Below are 12,565 nucleotides of genomic sequence, written 5' to 3' on the forward strand. Positions count from 1 at the left end.
AGTAAAATCTTTAAAACAAACTAAGACATGGGACAATTTTTGGGTATTGATTCTCATGATAAAAAACCTAGTAATAGCACAGAATAATTAATTGTCTCAGCTGTATTAGAAACCATAACGGCCACAACCATAAACCTGTTTCTCGAACCAAAGGCATTATCTATAACCACACTTGTCAAGGTTGGTTGGTTTGAACTAATTTAATCTTCAAATCACAATTACCATATATTTTCTAATAATCCCTAAAAATTATTTTGCAGTCCAGAGTAGAAACTAACTTTGATTAAACAAATAAATAACCCAAAACAAGGAACTAGACGTAAACATTTTTCTTATCATTTTCTTGCCTGATGGATTTTTTTCTGAAGAAGGTTTTTATCATGATAATGTGACCCAAATGCAAAAGATTGGGACCTGCAATTGAGATGTTAAAGAGCTGCATGCAGCATGAGTTGCAGTAGAGAATGTCAGATATACATTTCATCCATTTATTTAAATATTGTTAAGTCAATATGCTGTTTTCAGGAATGCTCCAAGAATTTTAGTATCACTAACCTGTTTCATCATGATTGCAGATACCTTCAGTGCAAGCTACATCTGATCCTTCTCGGGAACCAGTCTCACTGCCTTCCATGCTTGATGAGTAACCACAGTCACTACCATTACAGTGTGGGGATAAACCTGAGTGAAAACAAAAACATACAAAGGAGAAACTTCAATGACAACTGTGTTCGCAATATTACTTTTAAGATTAAACCTTACTTGTATAGAAGTATATCACCTCATGAGCTTTGTACTGGGTACAACAACTTGTTAATTTTCTTCACTATTTCCTTATGAAAGTGGCTTAAAGATGTTTACTTCTTCAGTTTTGTGTCACTTAAGCTTCCATACAATTATAACATTATTTTAATTAATAAACAAGAGTCTGGATTCCAGCAGCTTTGGCTCCAGAGCAGCTTTGCAACAGCAGCCTGGGGTAGTGTCTTCAGTCATTGCCTGCCCTATAACCAAGCTTCATGCAACATCTGCCCAGTCAATTTAGCAGCTTGTAAGTTTGCAGGTTGAAGGCCTGCTTCAGGCAGATACTTCAATGCAGTGCTGAAGTGCTACATCAGAACGTGGTGGAGCAATAAACAAACAGAGGCCTTGTCTGTTGATTAAGATCCCACAGCATTAGTCAAAGAACATAGCTATTTCAGTGTCCTAACCAACATTCTTGCCTAATGACCACCAAAAATAGATTAGCTAATTATTCACTTGCTGCAATACCCATACTTCAAAGAGTACTTTGAAGCATTTGAAGATAAAAAGGAACCATAAATTATTATTTTTTGAACAAACAGGCTACCAGGATAATCCAAGGCCCTTGCTCAAAACAAGGCCGAAGCAAACAAGTACAGTAACCAGCCAGAATCTCAGGCTCAAAACTTGTTTAACTAAAAAGTGAATTCAGTTAGTTACACTCATCTGAAATGGTCTAGTACCATTAGAAGATTTTACAAAACAAAAGCTTCATCTCTGAATTTGCAAGATATTCTTCTACAAACATTGGGTATAACATGTACATACCTTTCTTTGTTTTGGGTGATCCAAGTAGATTTTCACTGCCAGGGCACGTGCATGAGGTACTTTCATTTGTAACAATTACTTCAACTCTACCATTTGCATCTTCCATGGTGCCACAGTCTTTACAACTACTCTCTACTGACTCGGATGTTGCCTGGAATGACATTCAAATACAGTATCCAATTAAAATAAATGATTGCCCTGGAAAACATACCATGGCTCTTTTAAGAGTGGTGTCTCCAATAGGACTGGAGTGGTTAAAAAGGGGACACCAGATCCAGGTAATTATAGGTCTGCAAGTTTAAAATCCATTTGTGTTGTATATTTGGAATATTTAAAGATAACCTAATTTCTAGAAGAATAAAAAATAGATGCAGCCAATATGGATTTCTGAAAGAAAGGTCGCCCTTGGCAAACCCAACAGTTGAGGTGGTAACAAATATAGTGCATGGAATAAATGCAGTGGATGTGGTGCACATGGTCTTTCAAAAGCCTTTAACAAGATACCACAGCCCTGAAGATGAGGGCAGAAAACAATTAAAAATGGTTTAGAAATGAAGGAAGGAAGGAGTTAAAGGCAGCCTTCTCAGTGGCTGGAAGATGGGTAACATTCCCCCAGAGGGGTCTGTCATGGGAAGGCTCCACTGTATATCTCAACAACTTGGATACATGGTTAGAGGAAATGCTGCCCAAATTTGTAGGCAAAACTGAAATGAGGCAAAGCAAATATTTGAAGATCAAAAGGAACTGCAAGCAGATATTGAAGAAATGGACAAAAACAAAACTAGGATGTATTCAGTAGCTTTTGAAGTGAGGGGTGATACATTTTGGTATACAAATAAAATTATACTTGAATGGGAAAAGCTAGGTGATGTGGAAGAACAGGAGGATTGGAAAGGTGGATTCAGGTTCACAAGACCTTAAATAGTTGCACATCAAATAAATATGGCAATATAAAAGCTAATGGAATACTCAGTTTAATGACAAAGGATATAATTAAAGACAAGTTGCAAAAGTCAATCAACCACAGTAAGACTTAAGTGAAGTAGTGTGCAGAGTTTTGGGTTCCACAGTGTAGGACAGATAGAGGCAAGAGGATACAGCACAAAATTCATTGAATGCTACCTGGTACAAAGACGGGCATGAAAAAACTGGTGCTGTTTTCATCATATTTGATGATAATGGAGTAATTGGGTAGAGATGTTTAAAATTCTTAAGAAATGGGACAGGGTGAACAGAAATAGACCATTTCCAGTGGTTGAGGGGCTAAACAAAGTTCATTGAAAAAGATTAAGTACAAGAGATTTAGTATGGAAAGAGACTTCTAAGGTTGTGGAATGCACTACCAAAAGCCTGGCGTTAAACGTTGGTATGATTTCTGCTTTAAAGAATAGGGATGATAGATGCTTGAAGGTAAGGGGACAAAGTCATGGGTACAAAGCATACATAACCTGTTTGTGTGGAGTATAGATACCAAATGAACTAGTTGAGCAAAAGGGTCTGCTTCTTTCATTTGTTGTAACTTCTATGCAATTCTTGGCAATATACAATCCAAGGGCTGACTCACTTAAGCCCTTGGACATTACAGCCAACAGGCAGTCCCAATAAAAGGGAAGTCGAACAAAATATTCTCCAGTAATTTTCATCCAGAGACCTGAAAGGCAGGACACGATGTATACAAAACTAACTTTCAAGAACATAATGTTTAATGTCCCTTAACAATCATACACCAGCTATTACTTTGACCATTGCCAGTTAACAAACATGGCAAAAGCAAGATATCTCAAAGGAGGGCGGGCGAGGGCGAGGGCGGGCGAGGGCGAGGGCGAGGGCGAGGGCGAGGGCGGGCGAGGGCGAGGGCGAGGGCGAGGGCGGGCGAGGGCGAGGGCGGGCGAGGGCGGGCGAGGGCGAGCGAGGGCGGGCGAGGGCGAGGGCGGGCGAGGGCGAGGGCGGGCGAGGGCGAGGGCGGGCGAGGGCGGGCGAGGGCGAGGGCGGGCGAGGGCGGGCGAGGGCGAGGGCGGGCGAGGGCGAGGGCGGGCGAGGGCGAGGGCGGGCGAGGGCGAGGGCGGGCGAGGGCGGGCGAGGGCGAGGGCGGGCGAGGGCGAGGGCGGGCGAGGGCGAGGGCGGGCGAGGGCGAGCCGGGCGAGGGCGAGGGCGGGCGAGGGCGAGGGCGGGCGAGGGCGAGGGCGGGCGAGGGCGAGGGCGGGCGAGGGCGAGGGCGGGCGAGGGCGAGGGCGGGCGAGGGCGAGGGCGGGCGAGGGCGAGGGCGGGCGAGGGCGAGGGCGGGCGAGGGCGAGGGCGGGCGAGGGCGAGGGCGGGCGAGGGCGAGGGCGGGCGAGGGCGAGGCGGGCGGGCGAGGGCGAGGGCGGAGGGCGAGGGCGAGGGCGAGGGCGGGCGAGGGCGAGGGCGGGCGAGGGCGAGGGCGGGCGAGGGCGAGGGCGGGCGAGGGCGAGGGCGGGCGAGGGCGAGGGCGGGCGAGGGCGAGGGCGGGCGAGGGCGAGGGCGGGCGAGGGCGAGGGCGGGCGAGGGCGAGGGCGGGCGAGGGCGAGGGCGGGCGAGGGCGAGGGCGGGCGAGGGCGAGGCGGGGCGAGGGCGAGGGCGGGCGAGGGGCGAGGGCGGGCGAGGGCGAGGGCGGGCGAGGGCGAGGGCGGGCGAGGGCGAGGGCGGGCGAGGGCGGGCGAGGGCGAGGGCGGGCGAGGGCGAGGGCGGGCGAGGGCGAGGCGGGCGAGGGCGAGGGCGGGCGAGGGCGAGGGCGGGCGAGGGCGAGGGCGGGCGAGGGCGAGGGCGGGCGAGGGCGAGGGCGGGCGAGGGCGAGGGCGGGCGAGGGCGGGCGAGGGCGAGGGCGGGCGAGGGCGAGGGCGGGCGAGGGCGAGGGCGGGCGAGGGCGAGGGCGGGCGAGGGCGAGGGCGGGCGAGGGCGAGGGCGGGCGAGGGCGAGGGCGGGCGAGGGCGAGGGCGGGCGAGGGCGAGGGCGGGCGAGGGGCGAGGGGCCGGGCGAGGGCGAGCCGGGCGAGGGCGAGCCGGGCGAGGGCGAGCCGGGCGAGGGCGAGCCGGGCGAGGGCGAGCCGGGCGAGGGCGAGCCGGGCGAGGGCGAGCCGGGCGAGGGCGAGCCGGGCGAGGGCGAGCCGGGCGAGGGCGAGCCGGGCGAGGGCGAGCCGGGCGAGGGCGAGCCGGGCGAGGGCGAGCCGGGCGAGGGCGAGCCGGGCGAGGGCGAGCCGGGCGAGGGCGAGCCGGGCGAGGGCGAGCCGGGCGAGGGCGAGCCGGGCGAGGGCGAGCCGGGCGAGGGCGAGCCGGGCGAGGGCGAGCCGGGCGAGGGCGAGCCGGGCGAGGGCGAGCCGGGCGAGGGCGAGCCGGGCGAGGGCGAGCCGGGCGAGGGCGAGCCGGGCGAGGGCGAGCCGGGCGAGGGCGAGCCGGGCGAGGGCGAGCCGGGCGAGGGCGAGCCGGGCGAGGGCGAGCCGGGCGAGGGCGAGCCGGGCGAGGGCGAGCCGGGCGAGGGCGAGCCGGGCGAGGGCGAGCCGGGCGAGGGCGAGCCGGGCGAGGGCGAGCCGGGCGAGGGCGAGCCGGGCGAGGGCGAGCCGGGCGAGGGGCGAGCCGGGCGAGGGCGAGCCGGGCGAGGGCGAGCCGGGCGAGGGCGAGCCGGGCGAGGGCGAGCCGGGCGAGGGCGAGCCGGGCGAGGGCGAGCCGGGCGAGGGCGAGCCGGGCGAGGGCGAGCCGGGCGAGGGCGAGCCGGGCGAGAGCGAGCGGGCGAGCCGGGCGAGAGCGAGCGGGCGAGCCGGGCGAGAGCGAGCGGGCGAGCCGGGCGAGAGCGAGCGGGCGAGCCGGGCGAGAGCGAGCGGGCAAGCCGGGCGAGAGCGAGCGGGCAAGCCGGGCGAGAGCGAGCGGGCAAGCCGGGCGAGAGCGAGCGGGCAAGCCGGGCGAGAGCGAGCGGGCAAGCCGGGCGAGAGCGAGCGGGCAAGCCGGGCGAGAGCGAGCGGGCAAGCCGGGCGAGAGCGAGCGGGCAAGCCGGGCGAGAGCGAGCGGGCAGGCCGGGCGAGAGCGAGCGGGCAGGCCGGGCGAGAGCGAGCGGGCAGGCCGGGCGAGAGCGAGCGGGCAAGCCGGGCGAACGGGCAAGCCGGGCGAGAGCGAGCGGGCAAGCCGGGCGAGAGCGAGCGGGCAAGCCGGGCGAGAGCGAGCGGGCAGGCCGGGCGAGAGCGAGCGGGCAGGCCGGGCGAGAGCGAGCGGGCAGGCCGGGCGAGAGCGAGCGGGCAAGCCGGGCGAACGGGCAAGCCGGGCGAGAGCGAGCGGGCGGGCCGGGCGAGAGCAGGCGAGAGCGAGCGGGCGGGCCGGGCGAGAGCAGGCGAGAGCGAGCGGGCGGGCCGGGCGAGAGCGAGCGAGCGGGCCGGGCGACAGCAGGCGAGCGCGAAGGAACACCTCAATTATTGTGAAGATATGGAAGAGACCTGGAAGGAGGCAAGCCTGCTCCTTACTAGCCAATAAATTATATAATTGCAGCAAATAAATGGAGCGGAAAAACTGAAATTAATGGATTCAAATAGGCATTCTGCCAATGGACAGGTTACATTTTACTTATGATCAGTAGTTATGGGCCGTCATTGACAAAAAGGTAAGGAGCAGAAATCCAACTTGTGCACACAAGGATTGTTGGATCAGTTTAATAATTTGGAAGTTAATAATAGTATTCTACCTACCTCCTCTTGGGCTTTAGTTTCTCCTGGAGTTTGAAGTGGAGTAGATATTTCACAAGCACATTTATTTTTACGTCTGTTCTTCCGTTTTTGACGTTTCTTTTCTTGCTTAAGCTCTCGAACTCTCTCCTCTTCAGAGAGCTCCTCACAAAGCTGCTCCAGTCGACTAATACCTTGCACTTTTTCAATTGCCATCTACAGAAGAAAGTTCATTTTTCTTTTATAAACATTACTAAAAAAGTTATTAGTCTATAAAAGCAAAATTTCAAGAATTATGTATCCATTTCACCAAAATATGGTTTCCTTATAGCTCCTTCACTGGTTAGAAAAATGGGCAGAAGACCAGATATTCACCATTTAGACTCGTGGTATACTCAAAAGTATACTACTAGCACACTTTGGTCACCCCAATAAAATCTCCAACTTGTCTATGCTTCCAAAAGTTTGTACATCTCATTTCAGAATCCTATTGTTCTAGTTCTTGATCACAAAGGCCTTCCACTTCTCAAGTTCCCTCGACTCAAATATTCTGTGAAAGCTCTGTATTTTAGGAGAATCCTATAATGACTATAGACTATTTACACATACATTTTTCTGCAGAGAGAAATTTAGTTTACAAAATTATATACAGCAATATTTTTATTTTTCTCACCCTGTCCGCAAGATGGTGTTCTAGTCAATTGAAATTGGAAATTATTTTTGGATATGTCCAAGCCATGAATTCTCAAGTAGTACTTGGCAAGAGTTGAAGGAACCTTTTGGTTAACACCCAGGAAATAGTACTACCATTTGTCCAATTTGAGAGAAATTTGATATCTATAATTTCTCAAAAGCAGCTGCACTGTTGCTTGCATTTTAACATGTAGAGAACAAACTGGGACCTTTTCCACCACTTCATACCTTAAAGCTCTGCATTGTTAGTGCCTCAGTTTAACTGAGTGGCAGACCCACAGAACAGTCCCAAGTGTTTAATTACTACCCAGGCACCCTCTAAGTGCTCGTGGATCTCAAATGAGGATGGATCAAGCTTAACTGCAATGCAGTCAACTTGATAACAGCAAGGCACATGAGTTAATGAGCTAGCCAAGAATGACCAGGGTTTATGGAACCACTCCCCAGCAGTTAAAGACTGGAGGGGGATGGGAAATAAATTCAATGGAAGCCCCAATGTAAATTTACATTATTAAAAAAAGTTAGAAATAACTTGAATAATGTGTATAAAAACACAAACAAGCACATATAAATTAGGAATGGATTAAAAAAAAAAGTGTTGGAGTTGACCACATGTTTGGATCATAAAAGTTTTAATTGTCAACCAAATATTTATTGGGCTCAAAAGCAATCCAAATCCAGGTCCTGAGGGGTCTGTGGATGTGGAAAGGGTGTTTCCCCTTGTGGGAGAACCTAGAACTAGCGATCACTATTTAAAAATACGAACATATAAAATGAGAGGAGTAGGGCATTCGGCCCCTCAAGCCTGCTCCGCCATTCAATAAGATCACGATGATCTGTTTGCGTTTTGAATTCCATATTCCCACCTAACCACAATAACCACTGAATATTTTTAAGACAGAGGTTGATTTGATTCCCTTGTCTAACAAGAATCTATGACCCTGCCTCCACCGCCTTAAGGCGGAGTTCCAAAGTTGCACAACCCTCAAAATATTTTTCCTCATCTCTATCCTAAAGGGGCAACCCCTAATTTTAAAAACAGTGCCTCCTAGTTCTGAACTCACCCACAAGAGGAAATATCCTTTCCGCACCCATTTTGGATTCAGGATCTTATTTACTTCAATCAAGTCACCCCTCACTCTAAGCTCCAGCGGAAGAAAGCCCAGTCTGTCGAACCTAGCCTCATAAGGCAACCCACTCATTTCAGGTATCAATCCAGTAAACCTTCTGTGAACAGCCTCTCAGCGCATTTACACGGGGACCAAAATTGCACACAATATTGGAGATGTGATATCACCAATGCCTTGTATAACTTAAGCATTACATCCTTACTTTTATGGTCAATTTGTCATAATAAAGAGCAGCATTCCATTAGCCTTTTTAATTACTTGCTATACCTGCATACTAACTTTTTGTGGCTTATGTACTAGAACTAGATCCCTCTGCACCTCGGAATTCTGCAGTCATTCTCTGTTTAAGTAATACTCTCCTTTTTTTATTCTTCCTGCCAAGGTGAAAAGCTTTACATTTTCACACATTATACTCCACCAGATTTCTGCCCACTCCCTGTATCCGTCTACAACCTACTTATGTACTCTTCACAACATACTTTCCTACCTATGTCATCTGCAAAATTAGATACCATGATTTCATTCCCCTCACTGAACTCATTGATATAAATTGTAAAAATAAGGGTCTCTCATTTGAGAGACAAGAGCAGAAATTTTGAAGGTAGTGAGCCATTGGAATGCTCTTCCCCAAAAGTTAGTGGAAGCAGAGTCTTTAAATATCTTTAAGACAGAAGTAGACAGGGTCTTGATAAGCATGGTGCAGTGAAAGGTTATCGGCTGCAGAGTAGAGGCTACAAATCAGATCAGCCATGATCTTATTGAAAGGCGGAACAGGCTAGAGGGGCTGAGTGACCTACTCCTGCGCCTAGTTCCTATGTTTGTAAATAAAATCAACTACATTGGAAATTTTTGGCAATTTTCCTGTGCTTTCTTTTCCCTAAACTAATTTATTAGCTGTAGCAGGGATGAAGGATTGGAAACACCTGGACAAGAGAAGGACCAAACACCTGATGTTTTATTCTGACTGATGCAGGGTATACGCTCTGTAATCTTCTCTTCCCCTAAGGAGGTACATGGCAGTGGTTTTGTTTCCTCATTGCAATACTGTTGACACTGCCAATTCATTGTGATGGTCTTCCACCATTTTCATTTGTTTCAATAAGATAAAATGCAGGGAATATAAAAATAGTTGATACAGAGGAAAGCATTACTTCTAATTTCAGAATATTCAGTACTCAAATTGCATTTAAAACAGCCAATCACATTTTACATTAGTAATCTAACACTGTACCTCAAAGCTTTTGCGCAGTGCATCAATACCAAGGTAGAAGAGCATTTGCCATGTCTGTTCTTCAGCTCGTAACTTTTGCCAAATTCTGTGCAAGCGTTCATACAGATGAATACCAAGACATGTAAGGACTTCTTCTTGTGCAATGTCTATAGTTTTTGCATGTCGCTCCCTCCGCCTAAAAGTAATACAACTGGTTAAATAACTTTTTAAAAAAGGTACTTGTTTCAACCTACACAACTTAACATCTTCAACATACGTTCAGAATGGAGAGTTATAGTGCAGTTATAATGTATTTAGAAATGGTAAATACCACATTGTTTATATAACATTCAAATGTCACAATGACTTATACAGCTTGTTCTAGAAAAGTCAAAATGCTCACTGTACAAGAACCTCGCTATTGGACCATATGTTATACCGCACCAAGAATGAAGTATTGATTAGAGTTAGCTTAGCATTCAGATGACATGATGCAGTACATGGAGCATCTAATGCAGAACGGATTAAATGGCCTGCATTTTTTCCTCCATTTCTTCTGGAGACTTAATTCCTCTTTCCATACATTTCCAGCAATAAATAAATGTCAGGTGCTCTATAAGCCCACTCATTTGGGCTAACATTAATGTGAGAAATATATACAAGTAATTTTGATTGTTAGCACTTTGGCAACACTAATATCAAGAATACTGTTGCATTACTGGCACCTGAAGTTGCTAAGGAAGAAGGATTTAAAATGGCCTTAAAACCTACTGCAAAATGTACTATGGAATCAAGAAACCAAAAAAACCAATTGCCTAAACACGTTGCCATGCTAAACTTCAAGTGCTATGACAGTTTTCCTATTTTCTTAGCCCCATCCAACAGAGAACTGTTCAAGGCCACAGAAGATTCAGAAATAACTTGTAAAAAGTCAGGGTGCAACATGGACTGTGTCTTCAAATTGGGATCTCTCAATTTCGAAAAATAAACTTTTTCTACCCTAACAAGACACATGATTTTCCCCATTATCACAACCTAAGCCACATTAAAAATTTGTGAAGCATTCTTGAACAATGCTCATGATAGAAATTGAATCCTCTTCAAAAGAGCCTTTAAGCCACCCTCCAAATGCCATCCACAACTTTCTTTTTGATCATGAAAACAGGCAACCTGCCCCATGTCTTGGCGTTGCTGGTGTGGCACACACACGTTCAGTTTCTTCCCTCATGTAAACAGTCTCTCAAAGTGCCCTGGAACAGATCTAGATCTCTCTGCAAGTTACAAACAAATGCTGTAAAGCTTCAGTCAATTACTGCTGCAGCCTTAAAATAGAAGCAATTATTGAATTCAGCACAAGTATTTTACACTTACATCATGACTAGAGTAAATGCATTTTTTTAAAAAAAAAGCAACCAAAAGCGCTAGATAGCCCACTCTAGCAAATTACATACTCATACCCTCCTGCGAACTCTGGCTCAGCACGGCCCAAGAGATGTGCAATGAAGTCAGTCTCACAGCAGACATGAATGTGTCGTTCATGGGGACAGCAACGTAGACCCTCATACAGAGCTGCACAGTAGCCCTTTTCTTTGCTGCAATCCAATTCCCCAATGAGAATGTTGTATGCCCGCAGTACTTTATTTTTACAATCCGTGCAAAACCTGCAAGAAAAAGCTCATGTGAACCAGAAATTTAAGAACATTATGGTTGTGTAGATAAATGTTGCGACTTTTCCTCAATACTCAATAGCTTCTGACTAACGTATATCTAATTAATTTCAATTGTTAATTCTGCACACAATATCATGCAGCATCCTTGTGCTAGATTACAAACCTGTGCTTCCGTAGATAAGTCTCTAGTGTTTCCAAAAGACAACTGGAGTCAATTAATACTACTTCATCCCTACATTCTTGGGACATTAGCTCCCACACATCCATCCAGCAACCCCTGTTAATATAAACAAAGGCAACATGATTTTCTCCATAATTTACAAAAAGCAATTAGATTACACATCACTACAACATACAATAAAGCTAGATAACAATTATCCAAACTTGCCACCATTCTGGATTGATGGTTTCCAGAATCAGTTAATTTATGATCTCTGAACAAAACAAAATTGATCTGCATATGCAATAGTGCCACTTGTTATATGCATTCATCCAATACTGTAACCATAAAAAAGGGAAAATGCTTGAACAGATCCACAGAATAATTTCTGATTTATGCTATAATGCAAGGAGCAAACAATTGACTCTGAAATTAAATTATTATTTGGTAGCTCAAATTTTCCAATCCTAAGGAAGACTTAGGTCTTTGGGAGCCATGGTGAGCATCACCCAGTGTGAAGTAATAAAGCTAAATACAAAACCAGAATAGAATATCAAATTACAGACACTTAACAAAGTTTTAGAAAGCACTGTTCAGCACTTGCTACTCAACTGTATTTACATGTCATTAAAAGCTTACATTAGGGTATTAAAAACAATAGTGTATATAGGGTGAGCACCAAGTAGGATTAAAGTCTAGAAAAGATGATGGTTTAGGGGAAGGAAGAGAAGGGAAAAAATATTGAAGCAAAGAAACCAACTTGTATTTATATAGTGCCTTTCCACGTTTTCAGGACATCTCAATTAATTAACTATCAATTAATTTGGGGTACTCATTTGCGATGTAGACAAACACAGCAACACCCCACAGACAGTAATGAGTTAAATGACCAGACATGCTTAAGTGCAACAAAAATGAAAAATGCTGGTGACACTCAGCATGTCAAGCATAGTATCTATGGAGAATCTGGTTCTGATGAACAACAATTGCCTGAAATGTTAGCTTTGCTTCTCTCTGCAGATATCATGGTCGACTTGAACGTTTCTGACAAAATCTGTTTCAGATTTTCAGTATCTCCAGTATTTTGTTTCATTTGTCTTAGTGTTTTGGTTGATCCTGCAATTCGTTCTGGGACTTGAACCCACAACCTTCCGTGATACAAGGTTGACAAAATTATGCAGAAAAGATCATAAAAGTAAATTTATATTATTTAGAGTACCCCAAGAAAGCAGGAATTCAGCAAAAAACAAATTCAGAACATATTATTCTAAATTTATTGTTCAATAATCTACAAAAACTGAGGATATTCAAAACAACTTAATGCAAGGAGTGCTAATGTACTGAAGAAATGACTTCAGTAGGCTAATGATCTTTACCCAAAGCAGTTACTTTAACTGGAGACCGGGCTAACAAAATCATAACCAAATTTCCTGCATAGCAGATAATTTTTAATATACATCTGATAACATA

At 47.3% G+C, this 12,565-nt stretch overlaps 1 protein-coding gene across 3 annotated transcripts in view; it reads right to left on the bottom strand.

Moving 5' to 3' along the window:
* ggnbp2 (gametogenetin binding protein 2) overlaps nt 1–12,565 on the bottom strand; it is a 58,177-nt gene that overhangs the window by 5,099 nt on the left and 40,513 nt on the right. For 2 of the 3 annotated variants that reach the window (XM_041197343.1, XM_041197345.1), the window contains 6 exons: nt 11,099–11,212; nt 10,717–10,926; nt 9,287–9,461; nt 6,257–6,448; nt 1,573–1,723; nt 556–681 (listed from right to left, as the gene is read on the bottom strand). In XM_041197343.1, the coding sequence (XP_041053277.1) occupies nt 556–681; nt 1,573–1,723; nt 6,257–6,448; nt 9,287–9,461; nt 10,717–10,926; nt 11,099–11,212 (968 nt within the window). The remainder of the gene's footprint in view (nt 1–555; nt 682–1,572; nt 1,724–6,256; nt 6,449–9,286; nt 9,462–10,716; nt 10,927–11,098; nt 11,213–12,565) is intronic. The other variant, XM_041197344.1, reaches the window with a different exon arrangement.

The sequence above is a fragment of the Carcharodon carcharias genome, chromosome 10 (genome assembly GCF_017639515.1).
Source record: "Carcharodon carcharias isolate sCarCar2 chromosome 10, sCarCar2.pri, whole genome shotgun sequence".
In the NCBI taxonomy this organism is placed as follows: Eukaryota; Metazoa; Chordata; class Chondrichthyes; order Lamniformes; family Lamnidae; genus Carcharodon; species Carcharodon carcharias.